General features: G+C 44.6%; 1 protein-coding gene across 5 annotated transcripts in view; it reads left to right on the top strand.

The window, feature by feature from the left end:
- The window catches only part of TDRD6 (tudor domain containing 6), a 1,508,150-nt gene that overhangs the window by 794,414 nt on the left and 697,892 nt on the right, over positions 1-15,844 (top strand). For all 5 annotated transcript variants that reach the window (XM_069605809.1, XM_069605810.1, XM_069605812.1 and 2 more), the window contains one exon: positions 145-237. In XM_069605809.1, coding sequence (XP_069461910.1) covers positions 145-237 — 93 coding nt within the window. The remainder of the gene's footprint in view (positions 1-144; positions 238-15,844) is intronic.

The following is a 15,844-nucleotide window of genomic DNA, read 5'->3' on the forward strand; positions in this document are numbered from 1 at the left end:
TTCCAAGTATGCTCTTTTTTAAATATTTGAATGTGTTTTATGTTTTAATCTACTTGCTGATTTGGCAATTTCTTACTGTAGAGAATGCTTATCTCATAAATGATGCTTTCTTTGTTAATAAACTTTGTTCTGTTTCATTAATAGAAATAACAATTAGTTGCTCAGATCACATAACTGACTTTTTGGAAGAAAATCTGGAGAGCAAGGCTGCTAGTTCTTCGGAAGCTGATGAGGAAGGTACATTGTTAAATCAAGCTTTTCTTATTAGAAATATTGCATCAATATTTCTAATAAGTATTTAAAAGAAAATTTAAACGAAAATTGTAAACCATTTACACATTTTGCGTAGCAATATCTGTTTTTTGTTTGGATCATCAAACATCCTTTGCGGAGGAAAATGTAGAGAATGAGTCCTTTACTAAATGTATAGACAGATCTTTTTATAATTTTAACTATTAAAATGCCCTCCCTCAGTGATTAACTGCTTCCATGTATTCACTGTTTTAGTATTTGAATGCGTTCCTGGTCATGCATATCTTTGATGCAAAATGTATTGTAATATTTAAGGTATTTGAGTGCAGATTTTGCTTCGGAAGCAACTGAGTTATTTGCAAGTCATAAGGGGACTTCATCTTGAGGGAAATCGATTGCAAGGGATCAATACCAGGGATCTAACAACTGGTGGCGTCTTTACCCTTTAAATTATTCAGTACACATTAAATATTAAAAGGTATTCTTGAAGAGATTAATTTATTGTGTATTTGTTTCAAGCACAAAATGTTTTCACCTTAATATTTCAGATGTTTTACGTACAAGACCCCTTATTGGTAGTTCTCATTTTCTAGAGCTAGATTTCTAGTGGTGAAAGGTCCACTTGCAAGATTACGGACTAAAACATTGTTTAAAAGTGTTTCCACTGTGCCCCCACCCTCCCAAAACCTGGCACATGCAAAAAAAATGCATGGTCCCATTTATCTGTCTCTGTTCAGTGTTAGCTTGCGCTCTTCTGTTGATGCTATGATTTTTCTCATACAAAACATTGGGTTCTCTCTGCCCTTCTTAATGAGCCATGCCAAATTAACTTGCCCATTCCTGTATGCTTCTACACTTCATTATATGGGATGCCTTTGTCACAGAGATCATGCCTTTTTGTGGGTCTATATATTGCTCTCAACGCTGCTGTGGCACGTCGGACATAAGGCCAGTCTAAGTCGGTAAGTCCAATACAAAGTCGGTCTGTCAAAACCTATGCTTGCCCTTGCATCTAACAAAATATTGTGTAGGATTATCTTGCTCAACAAAATAGTGTTCAAAAGTAAAAGGGGAAGCTGATTTCAACTGGAGCTGTTCTCTGGCTCCTTTTCCCAGTTCAGAGCAAATCAGTTCACAAAGTTCCACAGGTGTCTCTGGGTTCTTTTCCCTAAGTTCAAGACTTTTCGAGTCACGGGGTTTCTTAAGATTCCCTTCCCCAACTGCCAAAGCTTCTTTGTATCACAAAGTTCAATAACCCACTTAGGGTTCCCTTCCCCAAGTTTAAACATCCTGGTTTTCACAAAGTTGAATAGGCTTCTCAGGGATCCTTTCACCAAGCTCAAACTTCCTTTGCATGCCCCCTGGTCATGGCGCAGTTGTCAAACTACACGGTCCACCCACTACAGGTCAAACAACCAGGTGCCTTGGGCTTTGAGTATGCCACTCTTTTTGAACAATTTCGCCAAATATTTCCCTTTTGTTCTGGCTCTCCCTCCTTCCCAACTGGCTGGGAACGCCTGCATCCGTAGGCAGGCTGGAAAAATTGTGCTGCAAAAAAATAGCTGTCAATTTGAAGGTGTAGGGCATAGATTATGCATGCATCTCTCCACGTTCCAGGCCCACACCTTACCCCTACATCACCAAAGTTCCACACTCAGTTCCTGTTTTTCCGCCTACATGGCGGGTCAGAATTTTGCTGTGCTGGGACTCCCTCCTTTTTTGGGGCTTTACTTTTTGCTGTCCATCCCTTTTTTCTTAGCGATTGGTCATTAATTTTTATTTCAATTTGTGGTGCCTCCCTCTACTCATGTCGTATGCAACAGGATTCAAGCAGTGCATCAGTTGTCAGCAATTCTCGGCAGCCGATCCCCATCATGCCTGCGTCCGGTGTTTGGGTATACATCACTCGGGGAGTACGTGTCTTTTGCTGTGGGATTCACCCGAGGTCTCTGCGGGCTCGCCTTCTCTCCATGTCATAGCTGGGACCTGTACCGAAGACCACCGAAGACTTATGGAACACGATGGAGGCTGACATTGGTAAGAGGCGGACCGTACCTTCAGGTGAGGTACGTGTTTCTGCACGTGCCTTTGGTAACCAGGGGAAGACCGCCTCCTCAGTTCCTGGGACTTCACTGGACCATTCAGGGGGAAACCCCGGGTGTGTTCACTGGAGAGTACCTCTGGGTGGAAAAGTGTTAGTACTTCCAGGTGGGAAAGGGTCTGAAACTATCCACCCAGTACCAGAAGAATTGTTTACTCCTGACAAAATTATTATAGTACTGGGGAAAGCTCTAATGCCTCAGTAATCCAAACCGGCAAGGGTTTTTTCAAAGAGCTGCACGCCTCCGGGGTTGACTCGATACCTTCCGATTCCCCTGTATCTGCTACAGCTAATTTGGCTACTTGCACGTAAACCTTTCAGTACCGAAAGACAACATCTTATCCTCGGTAATCGTAGTTGAGCCCTCAAGCTCCTCCATACCGAAGAAGTCACAAGTCCTCTCACAAGAGACATAAATATTCTCACTTGAGATCCAGTCAGGTACTGACTTCCCTGAAGAAGCACAAGCGGAAAAAAATCCCCTGTTCATCGATCTCTGATTCGGTACCGGAGAGTCAAAAAGATAATTCCATTCTAGTTCAGATTTTGTTGCTTCAACATTTTTTACAGTTTCTCCGGAACAATTATTCAGTACTCCTGTGAGTGAATTCTCTTAAGTTTGCCACAATTTTCTCCTCAGTCTGAGGACAACTTGGCTCGACCAACTCTGGTTCCAGCCTCTCAATCGAGACAGCTGGTTTTAACTAATATTGAAGTGCCTAGACCTGTGTGGTTTTCAACATGTATAATCCAAACCGTCAGCCTACCAAGGTTGAGTCTTCTACTTCACCTTTTAGGTTACAACTGCCCCAACCTAATCCTTCTTAAATGGCAAATGACATAACTAATATGTTACTGGAAACCATGCTTTCTGAGCCCTTCTTAGAAGTTCTTGCTCAAAGCATTGAAGACAAAATGTTGCCTATTATACCCTCTCTGGGATCAGTGCCCACCAATCCTATTCCTGAACCAATTACTGTATCAGTTGACAACGAGGATTAAGCTCCTCTGTCCATGAAACAAAGAATTTCCAAAGACTCTGACACAGATGACGACACTGCTCCGTCACCATGCAAGGTGTACTATGAGATTGTAGCGAAAGCCATGCAGGCCTTGGAAATCATTCCTAAGGATAAGATTGAAATGGCTGGTGTTTTTGGTAAACTGCCATCTTGGCAGTCTAAAAATCCACTTCCCATATAATTATCTGTTCTATAGCAAGCATTAGCACCTCAGGGAGAACCTCATTCAGATCCTCACATCTCCAAAGCTTTAGAAACCCAAGTATAAGGTGCCTAAGGAAGAGCCTTTTTGATACTTATTGGAAATCTTCCTGCACAATCTACGGTAGTTTCAGCTGCCCCTGGCACCAAGGGAAAAGGTCCTTCTCCATCTCCAGTTCTAGATAGGGATGCAAAAGCCTGGAAGGCATAAGGGAAAAAGTACTACACTGATGCTACCTTACAACTCAGGCAAGTAAACACTACTACAGTTAAAGCAGAATGTAAACTCTTTAATTGGGAGAACCCTGACCGCTTTATTGACATGCTCCCTCTGGAAGCAGCTGATGAGTTTTCCTTCTGGATTTCAGAAGGTAGAGTACCGGCTTTCCAAGTGGTTAAGGGCCTCACTGATGCAACAGCAAGAACGGTCACTAATGCAGTGTGCAGGCTTAGACACGCAGTTATCAGCTTATTCTCTTCACCTGGATATTCAAGAGAAAGTTCTTGACCTTCCATTTTAATGGCAAAACACTTTTTGATCCCTTTACTGATGAGGTCCCCCTACTGTTAAGGTCCTTCTACCAGGGCCGCAGCAGAGGTTGGTCACCAAGCCTCCTTCCGACGGGTCCACGGTCTCCTCGCAAGTCTTGTAGCTGGACAGGAGTCTTGGCTCCTTCAGTTTCTTTCAGGATCTCTGCAGAGTGGGTACATGGGTGGTCCACTTCTTATCCTAAAAGCCAGCTAAGAGCAGCAGCTCCCACTAGCCAATGACAGATCTGCTGCGCACACATCCCAGCAGTTGTCCAATCAGGACCACTGGCAGTAAAACTCATGCAATTCACTCAGACACACTGGCAACGGTTTGTGGATTGTGTTTTGTGGATTGTGTAAGGAAGGCATGGTATCAAGAATGGACAAACACAAGTGATCAGAGTTTGAGGGTTTTTTATTAAACTGTAAAGGTAGGTTGGAAAAACACCTAATCTAAACCTAAATCTAAGATGGGGGCAAGTTTTGACCATCCAATAATAATAAGGCAGTCCTAGTGGTGGTGTCAAATAAAAGGGCCTATACTAAAACTAAAAAACCTATTGCCATTCCTTATGCTAAATACAAAAAGTAGTGTGGGATAATGTTCTTAAGAAAGGAGGAAGTGTTCACAAATGATTAGTCGGATGCAGTACTTGAGTTCTCCCTTCCCCACGTTTTCAGCACAGTACAAGGTGGGACTTTGGAGCATAGCGGACGCTCGACCTTTCCCAGCACGAGCCAACAGTTCCGCTTTCAGTCATCAGGGCACTAAGTGGTTGTCTCTTTTCTATCTAAAAGTCTCTTGCTGCCGTGGGGCTGATGTATTCAGAAAACAGAGTTCCTTTTCAGATATATCTGGTGATGTCTTTCACCACTGGATCCCCCTCTTCCGGGCGCAGATCCTTATCAATTTCAGGATCTTCGGAGGTTGGCTCTCCTGCTTCCGAGGATCTTGTAGTACAAATAATCAGTTATTTTCGGATTGCACTTAGGTGATGATTCTTCACCCCTGGGTCCCCCTCTGCGGTATTCACTAATCTTAATGTCTTTTCAAACAATTCAATGTGGACCACCATATGCCGGGTTCACTCTAGTCAACACACTTTTCCTTTAACTTACGATGTGGGATTCACTTCCCGTATTCACGCTTATCTGCCGGTCAAAGATGGCTGTCAAGTCGTACGGTCTGCCTTGCTCTTAGTGTGCTCCACCTTTTATCTCTGTGGGGAAAGGAAAGAGCCGTCGGGTGCGTGTAATTCAGGTCAATTGCCTGACTTTGTCTGACCCTTCTGTTGGGACATGTCCGATAAACGGCTCGGGTGTTTGTTCGTCTTTCATGATGTGTGAAAGTGTTAGTTGTAAAAAGGGGGCATGGTTTTGGAATATCCTATGTGGTAGGAGGGTGAAAAGGTGTTGTAAGAAGGGGGATAGCCCCTCTCACCTGTCGGTGTCCCACTTCCACTACCCAAGGACCACCCCATCCAGGTGATCCTCCCTCACTAGTCCACCCCAGGAACTGGATCCAATAGCGATGGCCATGTCCTGGCCACCTGGATGACTGATCTCAGTGGACTAGTTAGGGAGACACCTTCAGGTTTCTCACAATTGGGATCAACAGTCCCAGCGCACTTCCTGGCAGCAAACACGCACAGCCCTCCAGTAGCCAGCCAAAAGCCTCTGCTTTCCTGGGTACTGGAAGTCCTTATAAGGATTTTCCTGGCTCCAAAGGCCAGGAAGAAGGCTAAAATACAAGATGGACAAAGGACAATCGAAAAATATTGTCATAGCCATGTCTGACCACTAGCCACAGTTAGCCAAACGCAGGAAGGCTAAAACAAAATGCACCAGAAACTGGTAAAAGTCAATGTTGTCACCAGCTTGTCCATTTAGCACACCGAGTAACCAAAAATCCTCTGAGGGTTAGTGTAGGGCAAAACCAGCATTATAAGATGCATTGTACAATGATACAAAGTTACCACAAGTGATAACCAGTTTCTAAAAGTAGTAAAAAAGTAACAATACTAAGGGAAAGAATGTTTCCCAGTACTGACAGCTTGAAGGACATGTCAATTTCCCCATAACAGATGAGCAAAAGACAGTGTAGTGAAGCTTAAGGCTTCTCTGCACTGTAAAAAGTACAGGTCGGAATCAAATATAAAAGCAAAACGTTTGGGGGTCCATAAAAATAGAAGGAAAGGTGCGGCGAAGAGGAACCTTTCCCAACAGTCAGCCTATCAATATTGGTGACGGCTAGATAGAAGTGCCATAGGCTCAGGTAGGTTAATTTAAAGGTGAAATTGTCGAATAAGATGTAATATTTGCACATGGGATAGGCATGGAATCGGTCTTAATGGCGGTTCTGGCTTCACAAAGTACTTATGTTTTATGGTGACTTTGTCTGGAAGATTGTGGCTTAATGGTACCAGTCCTTGGACATAATAAGTCTTTATTATATAAATGTAAATTTTAGTATAGCACAATGACTTTTGTTCTAGTCATTGTGTGTTTGGTCAAGGGGCATGGTAGTACTTTACCCGGCTTGATGTGCAGAATGAGACTTGATGCGGAACAGCAACGGTGCAAGGCCCTTGGTCTCAGAAAAACGGGCCTTGTGCCAGTGCTTTGTGCCAACACCACTCTTTTAAGCCGGACGGTCACACACCAGGGATGTTCTCGACAGTCCCCAAACAGATGTCATGCCCAGCGGATGCTGGGAGATGGAGTCGCTAACTTGTGTGAAGTGTTGCGTGATTGACCCTGTTGACCTTTAAGGCCCCTAAGTTGGTAAGTAACCAAATATGCCTAAGTAGATCAGAATCGCAACGATGAAAGCAGTTTAAAAGATAAGCGCTTGATAATCAAATTGGATGCATGAATTATCATTGACCATCCTAATCTTCGTCCCATTCCTCTAGCCTTTTAAGTCTGGTCAGGAGGGTTGCAATCTTTTATCAAAGGTTATCACTTCATTCTGCACTTTGAATTCCCGCCCCTCTGCTTCCTTCACCCTCTGACACACTATCAAGGTCTCGCCTATGACCCCAATTTCAGTATCCTTAGGCATACATTTTCGTTTTAGGAGTCTCTTATTGTTCTTTAATAGCATTGAGAATGACATTGAATGACTGCAAGCACAATTCCTTACGTTTAGACAAAGCACCCTGCAAAGTGTCTAGGTGTTTTGGGGGCTCGGTGGGTTGTTTGGGATCTCTATGGGCACACACAACATGCCCATCTTCCTCTGGTGTACACATTTCTCAAGAATTTGATCTTTTTTGGATTCACTTGCTGTGAATATTTCCAGTCAGGCTGGCAAACCTCAGTAACTTTATAGTGGTTTTCCTATGGAAATCTGACACTTTTAGTGTCCCATCAACGTCTCTATGGGTGCTTTAGGCTGCACCAATACGACGTCTCGTATAAATGGCCCCGCCCCTGCGGCTTCCCTTCAGATTTCAACCATCTGCAAACTGTTGGGATCACCTCGTGCTCTCTTGAGAATTGCTTCTTGTTTTTTCTACGCAGCCTTCGCTATTCCTGTGTGTTTCCAGGCCCCGTCATATCATCTGTGGGCCCAAAGAAGTTGTTATTTTGGCCATGTGAGACCTGCGGCCTCAAAAACATTCATGAAGGGGACGGCCATGCGGTCTGTTTGCACTGCCTGTACCCCAATCACTCTGGAGAACTGTGACATTTGCCAGGGTTTTTTACAGAAGACGCTGTAGGACCGAAACTGGCGGTTGATTGGTTGGTTATGATATATTTTATTTATATCGCGCTCATACACAAGTGTTTCAAAGCGCGACCAGGAAAATTGAGGGCAACAGGGGAGAAAAAAAACGATCTTACAAGGCCCAGTGAAATTGAGAGTGCGCAAGTGCGTGGGAAAGGGAAGGGGGGGGGGGGAAGTGCATGGAAGGGGTGAGAAATGGAAAGTGCAGAACAGAGAAGAGAACAGAATAATTAATAATAAAGTAAAATAAATAAAGGCGGAAAACAGTGGTAGTGCAGCCACAAGTGGCAAAGTGCTAGGTTAGTCAGATAGGGTGTATCTGATAAGTGCAGATGAAAAGTGGGTGGGTGACGGTATGGGGTACAGATACAGACCATAGTGAAAGGGGTGGCCCGTAGGCAGTGCAGAAGGGAGGCTGTGTGAGCAGATACCTGGGCCCGAAGAGCAGAGGTTGGCCAGGTGCACGGTGCCGAGAGAGAAAGCAGATCAGCAGGGGGAGAAGGGCAAAGGCAGAAGCGAAGAGGAATGTCTTGAGCTGCTTCCTGAACCGGAGATGGTTCTCCTCAAGTTTCAAGGTGGCAGGGAAGCTATTCCAAAGACAGCTCTAACCCCAGCTCGTTTCTTTGAAAAACGACTGACCCTGATGGAGTAAGAAGAGGAGGAGCGAAGGGCTTGAAAGGGGAGGTATTCACGGAGGCATAGTTGAAGGTATTATGGACCTAGACCCCAGAAAGCCTTGTGTACAATGCAGAGGGTTTTAAATGTAATCCTTGCATCCACTGGGAGCCAACGAAGGGATTTCAGAACTGAAGAGATACGATCCCTGGGTTTGAGGCCAAGGACAAGTCTTGCAGTCCTTGTTCTTGATTAGTTGTAAAGGCCAGAGAGTGGAGGCAGGTAGATTTAGAAAGAGGCTGTTAAAGTAGTCCAACCTAGAGAGAACTGGAGCTTGAGAGACAGTGAGCTTCTGGGGAAAGGAGAGGAAAGGCAGAGTACCTCTAAGGAGATGTAGTAAAAAGTTTGACTTTTTAGAGATGTCAGATGTGTGCGGAGAAAAAAGTGTAGAGTCAAAAATGACCGAGGTTCTTAGCCTTGCAGGTAGGGGTAGGAGGTGGGGACCCGGGCTGGTCATCTATGTTTGTGGTAGAGAGAGCACACAGATCGCAGGCACCACGACCCAAATCCGGCACCTATCCCAGGCCAATCATTGCAAGATTAATGAATTACAGAGACCTGGTCCTACGGGCCTCCAGAGACAAACAAGAACTGAGACTAGGCTCCAATGTAATTCAGTTCTTCCCAGATTACACGCTCAGTCCAGCAAGAACGGCGTTCCTTCATGGGGGTCAAGAGGATGCTACGTGAGGGAAAAGTTCCTTACGCAATGTTGTACCCGGCCAGACTCTGAATCCAACACAACAACAAGACCTACTTTTTCACCTTTCCGGAGGAGGCAGCTAGCTTCGTGGAGGCAAACATCCCGGTGCAACTGAAACAAACGCTGACCACCATGGAAGACAGCAGCAACAAGTCACTGCAACATAAACAGGCCTGAAAGGGGTCTAGAACAGAAATGACAAGCACGAACACCGGGGAGGTCACATCCCGAAAAGAGAACTTTCAAAATAGCATGTTAAGTATATGTTTGTAAGATGGATGCCCCCGTTTTTTTACGAGTCCAAGTAACTAACGTATTATGTAATGAATGGGCAGAAAAGTAATGGTCTTTGGCCTTGGCAGCCACTGCAGAAGCCCCCCAATGCAGGTGCAATTTCTATATAGACCTCTTGCGGGAGTGGGATACAGGGAGGTACGGGGGGGAATGACATAGCTGAAGTACAGGGAACTATGAGGGAGGGGGCAGGGTTAGGTAGTTGGGGTGTTAAAGTTAAAAATGCACAGATACCGGTCCAAAGGGCATACAAGATTCTTAACGGACATTTATACGCAGAGTGTCTGAGGAGAGGAACTGTCATTTATGGATAAGAAAGATACAAACAAAATCATTTCACTAAGCTGGAATGTACGAGGGCTTGGGGCTCCGGTAAAAAGGAGGAAAATAATGGCATATATTAACAGACTGGGGGCTCGCATCGTGTATCTTCAGGCGACCCATCTATTAGGACAACAAGCCGAAAAGATAGCGCCCGGATGGGGTAATCACTGCTTCTACACGACATATTCCAGCAGGGCGAGCGGTGTATTAACATTAATACACAAGTCATTACCGTTCACGCACCATAGCACAGAAGGTGACCCTGAGGGACGCTATGTACTAGTACACGGGAAACTAGCTGAAGAAGAAGTGCTACTCTTAAATGTATATGGTCCGAATATAGAAGACCCAATGTTTTACGCAGAACTGTTCAAAAAGTGTGCCAAATACCCTACTGCCCATATAATTTGCGGAGGCGATTTCAACACCATTCTTGACACACACCTGGGCCGCACATCTGATAGCCCCAGGACACTCACTAAAGCAGTCCACATGATACATACTCACATAACAGACCTGGGACTCTGGGATGTATGGCGCTCTCTGAAAGGCACACAGCGCGCCTACACATTTTACTTGTCGGTGCATGACATGCACTCGAGGAGTGATATTTGGCTGTTGTCTCAGAGGGCCCTGAACTGGGTAACCGAGGTCACAATACACCCCAGAACATTATCAGATCACTCCCCAATTCTGGCAACAATGTATATCCCTAAAGTCACACCACAAAGACCCCCATGGAGGTTCAAGGCAACAGCTATGTCAGATCATGTTTATAGAGGCAGTTTGACACAACACATCAATGAATACTTCGAACATAACGAGGGCACAGTGAGAACCCAGGCGACACTATGGCAGGCATTTAAAGTGTATGTAAGGGGCGTAGCCATGTCTACGGAATTCGGGGTACTCTAGGATATTCGCAGAGAATTAAAGACACGGTAGTGGGAATTGCTAAACTACAGACCAGTATACTTTAGACCCCAGTCCACAAACTAAATTACAAATCCAGACCCAAATGGAGTAGTATAGAGTGGCAGCGGATCGAGAGATCCGCTACTTCGACAGACTTGCCGCTGCTAGGCGATATGGCGAACAGGAACGACCAGGCAGGCTCCTAGCAAAAATGGTGAGAGGGGAACGGGCTAGCACTGTTATCCCCTGTACAATACGACCAGACGGGAGGGTGGGGACAGGCCAGGGAGAAATAGAGCGAGTCTTTTATGATTACTAATTCCAACTATACTCACCCCAAAGCAAGGCCACGGAGGAGGAAATAGATAGCTATCTAGCAAACATACCCACAACGCTTCTATCCGCCGGGGCGAAAGACGCGTTAGAAACTCCAATCACGCTAGCTGAGATAGCAGAAGCTGTCAAAGCACTGCCCAACGGTAAAGCACTGGGTTCTGATGGCCTCGGGCCGAGTTTTATAAAGAATTTGCCGGAACCCTGGTACCCAGGCTGCATGCTGTCTGGACCGAAGCCCTGGATACATGCGTGCTACCCGAGACCACCCGGAAAGCAATTATAACGCTGTTGCTCAAGCTTGCGAAAGCTCCTGAGGATTGCGGTTCGTACAGACAGCTCTTGTTAATAAACATTGACGCAAACATTTTCGCAAAGATCCTGGCTACACGCCTAACCCCCCTGATGCCACACATGGTCCATGAGGACCAGGCGGGCTTCATACCGGGCAGCTCCACAGCGACAAACATCCGTTGATGCTTTGATATACTAGCTTCAATACCAAAGGACATGCCAGGGGATATGCAGAAGGCCTTTGATACGATCTACTGGCCGTCCTTATTCAGGGTCTTAAACAACTATGGGTTTAGACCCAATTTTATAAAGTGGGTCAGAATACTGTACACACAGCCATACGCCAGAGTGTTCGTCAATGGGACCCTATCGGCTATATTAAATCTGATGGGCGGCACTCGTCAAGGCTGTCCGCTATCGCCCCTCTTGTTTGCTTTGGTAATAGAACCGCTGGCTAACCTACTAAGAGCGAGAAACAGCAAATTCGGGATCCCACCAGTTGACAAGACAGAGATGATCATGCTATGCGCTGATGAAATGTTATACTTGAGAAACACTGATTGTAACCTGGGGAAAACACTACTCGCTGTTAAACAATTCGGGGAGTTCTCTGGCCTTAAATTAAACTCAGCTAAATCCAAGATATTTCCCCTCACAGAAGCTACCTCAAAACTCGCCGAACTCCATGGACTATTGTGGAGCCCTATCCAGGTGAAATACCTGGGGATACAGGTTGCGAGAACAGCACAACTCACCCGCATGTTAAACTACGAGATACTCGCAGGAACACTCTGCACTAGACTAGAATGGTGGCGATCCCTGCCAATCTCCCTTTTGGGGTAGGCTTGCATTGGTTAAAATGATAATTTTACTGAAACTTTATCTATTTAGTACTGTGTCCGTGTGGCCGGACAGGGACTTTTTCTCGAGGATTCAGGGTGCATGCGCAATATTTGGTTGGAATAGCCAATCCAGAGTAGGCTGGCGGAAACTCACCGAACAATATGCATAAATGGGTTGGCTGCACCCAATTTCGAATTGTATTACTAGGCGGCACAGGCACACTATGCAACACAATGGGCAGCCATCTACCTACAGTCACACCCCACAATCACTACAATGCACGAAAGAAACCCGGTGAAACTCCTGCACAAAGCAGCAGCAGCGCATCCCAGACACAACAACACTACTGATCCAACACTGGTAACGTGCACGGCCTGGGCCAGGTTAGCAGGGAAACCCAGATGAGAAGTTTTGTATAACCCAAATATGCCATTGTGGGAAGCGCCTTAAATTCCACCTTCACAAGACACAAAAATGGCTACACACTGGGGAGGTAGAGGAATTAACCGTTTTGGGGATCTCTTCCTAGATAAGCAATTCATCACCTGGGAGGATGCTAAGGGCATAGTCGGAGACACTCCACTGCAAAAGTTGTACTATTTGCGTTTAAGATCGGCCATGGCAGAGGTGTGGGATGCATTCCCAGCGGAGCCTGCAGCAGATCTGGGGCTGGGATACATATTTACAGTGTGGTTGGCCAAAACATCAGCTTCTACGTTATATAAAATTGTGATAACGACCCGAGAATGGCCACCCCAGAGAGCCAAGGCAAGCTGGGAGCAGAACCTAGGGCATAGTATCACTGATAACCAATGGACACAGATTTTCAGGCTGAAGAAAAGCATTTCTTGTAATTCACAATACTGGCTAATACATTACAAAATAATACACAGAACGCATTATACACCGGCTAAATTGAAGCGCATATTCCTTTCGATGGACGGTAAAATGCGGAAGTGAAGACGCAGATACACTTCACATGATATGGGCATGTACCCGTCTAGCAGCATACTGGCCAGATGTGTGCGACACACTAGATGCTATGTCAGATCAACCCATTGAGAGGACCCAAACAGTGTGCCGACTGGGGGCAGTGGAGAAAATGAATCCTAGCTAACAAGTAATTCTGATGAAGTGGAAGAGCAAGGAACCTCCCACTAAGAATGACTGGGAAAAAGACATGCTATGGACAAATGATTGTGAGCAAATGTATGCCAAACTATTACCTACTCAGTCGCCTCAGAGATATATGGGGCAGATACAAACAATACCTCTCTGATAAAGGCATGGAAGAAACAGACTCGGATACAATGTGATTTTTTATATACTCCACTTGGGCCGAATTCAACATACCCAGCACAATAGAAAATGGTGTACGATTGTCTTACCTAATTTTATTGACATTGGCAAATACCAAGATGAAACCACATGATTTAATATCAGTGATTCAATATCAGCAATCTCAGGCTTTCTGTCTATCCCTTAGCCACTTGGGACATTTGGTTTGATTAAACAAACATGTTTCAAACCGCTACACTGTCTATGAAAATGCGTGTCTCTTTTAAATGCACTGAACTGTGTTGTTATGCAGGTTTCAACATGGCTGCATTTTTGCCTACCACTTGTTAGCTTATCTTAGTGCAAAACATTGAAAAAGGACTCATACATTTGTCTATATAATACCACAGTCCTCTCTCTATGTCACTTACCTGACGAAGCCCGAGTAGGGTGAAACGCGTCGTTCCTTCTTGCACCTAAGACCGTTGCTGCCTCCTTTGTCCATGTATCTGAAACAATAAAGGACACTTTGACTGCACGGAATACAAGTCTGTGTGTGGATTTATTGAAGACATCCAGCCTTTCGCTTCGGTCACAGCCGGAGTGCCGATGTAATCCGGATTGGTTTCCAGTCCTTTTTTCTACATATTTTCAACGCGGTCTGGCCGCATCTATCATTGAGCACCCGTGTGGACTTTATCAACTGAATCTACAAGCTGCAGCAGGAGCGCGACACGATCCAGCCAGACACCCTTTTGGAAGTTGCAAACTTCAAGTGAACGCAGCCCTGCTCGCAAATGCAGCTTTGACTCTGAAAGCTTCTGTGTGAAGGATTACCACTGTGGTCAGAGGTCAGCAGCCTTCTGTGCTGCTCGAGTCGGAGGACCCGCACAACACAGGTGAGGCAGCTGTTTTCCTGACACTGTTATCAATGTTTAAAACATTGATTATTTGCACTTTCTCCATTTAAAAAAACACAGATCGGCATTAACACGCCGTATTTTCAGAGATTAAAAACACACGTGGCAACACTCCTTTTACATCATGGGATACTAAATAAATAAAAAAACTATCTACGTTTTAGTTCAATCTCAATGTAATAAGGAAGAAAGGCGTTTAACTCCATCCACAGCAGCAATGTGTGTGTGTTTGTTTGTTTATTAAATCAAACGCACTACCACACTACAATGGCAGACAAGGAAGGCAGCAGAGATGCAGAGGCTTCCATTTTATTTAATGAAACCTTGCAATTACTACCCAAACAGACTGAGAAAGCAATGCCTCCACAAATGAAAACGATACAACAGAAGATGTTTAAATTGGAAAAACTGCATAAAAAGGAAACAAATAAATGGTGGGAAATCAAGTCCTTACAAAATTATTTGGACAATCGGAGAATACCCAGAGGCCTTAGAATTTTCACTATACCAACATATGAAGACCCAGACCCGGCAATGCTAAATGAATGGGGTGAATCCACCAGTGAATGCTCTTTTAAAATGTTGACCATATTAGTTAAATATGCTAAAAGTGATAGAACCAAAACGCTCAAGGAGATTGAAATACTGGAGCAGGACATATACAATGGTCCAGATGCTGAAGCAGCACTCAAAATAAAGACCCAAATGCAAACCAATGTTAGCAAATATGAAGAAGAAATAAAGGAGCGCAAACAAAGGAAGTTTTTAAGAGACAAAGAAGACTATGCCACAGGTCGTATCTATACATTTGCAAGAAAATATGACAACGTTCGCAAAATTATTTTAAAAAAAAGCAGAGGTCAGAGATGAAAACACGAGTCTGGTAGAATCAGAAATTGAAGAAGATGCCAGCACTTCCACAGATGTCTCAAACTCAAGCAGTGAGGACACTCCCATTAGGTTAAATTTTTTAGAGGAAATGAGACTTTTACATCAAGTGGGAAAAACAACACAAGTGCGAAATACAAACAAAAACAAGCAATTTCAAAAATCAACATCAGCAAAAGGAGGCCAACAAGGGGGCGCCGGGGAAAGAGGAAGAAAAGGGGAGCAACCGACAGGCCGTCTGACACGCTCTGGCAAAACCAAGAAGAATATTTAGTAAAGGATACAATGCAAGTAATCAATTTATCGGACAGACCCATAACACAACACGAACAGGAAGTACTAGGAAAGGGTCTGACTTTTTGCCCTACAGCCAACTTTGATTACTCCCAAGCAAGAATTGATTTATATTGCTTTATCCGCAAACTAAGACTGACTAAATTTCATGCCAATCTGAACAACGTATCAAAGCCTGAACCCAATATAACTCCCTCACATTTAAACATCAGTGATATACCAGCCTTAAGAGACCTTGCAAAC

This window comes from Ambystoma mexicanum, chromosome 4p, assembly GCF_040938575.1.
Source record: "Ambystoma mexicanum isolate Mex_15411 chromosome 4p, UKY_AmexF1_1, whole genome shotgun sequence".
NCBI lineage: Eukaryota > Metazoa > Chordata > Amphibia > Caudata > Ambystomatidae > Ambystoma > Ambystoma mexicanum.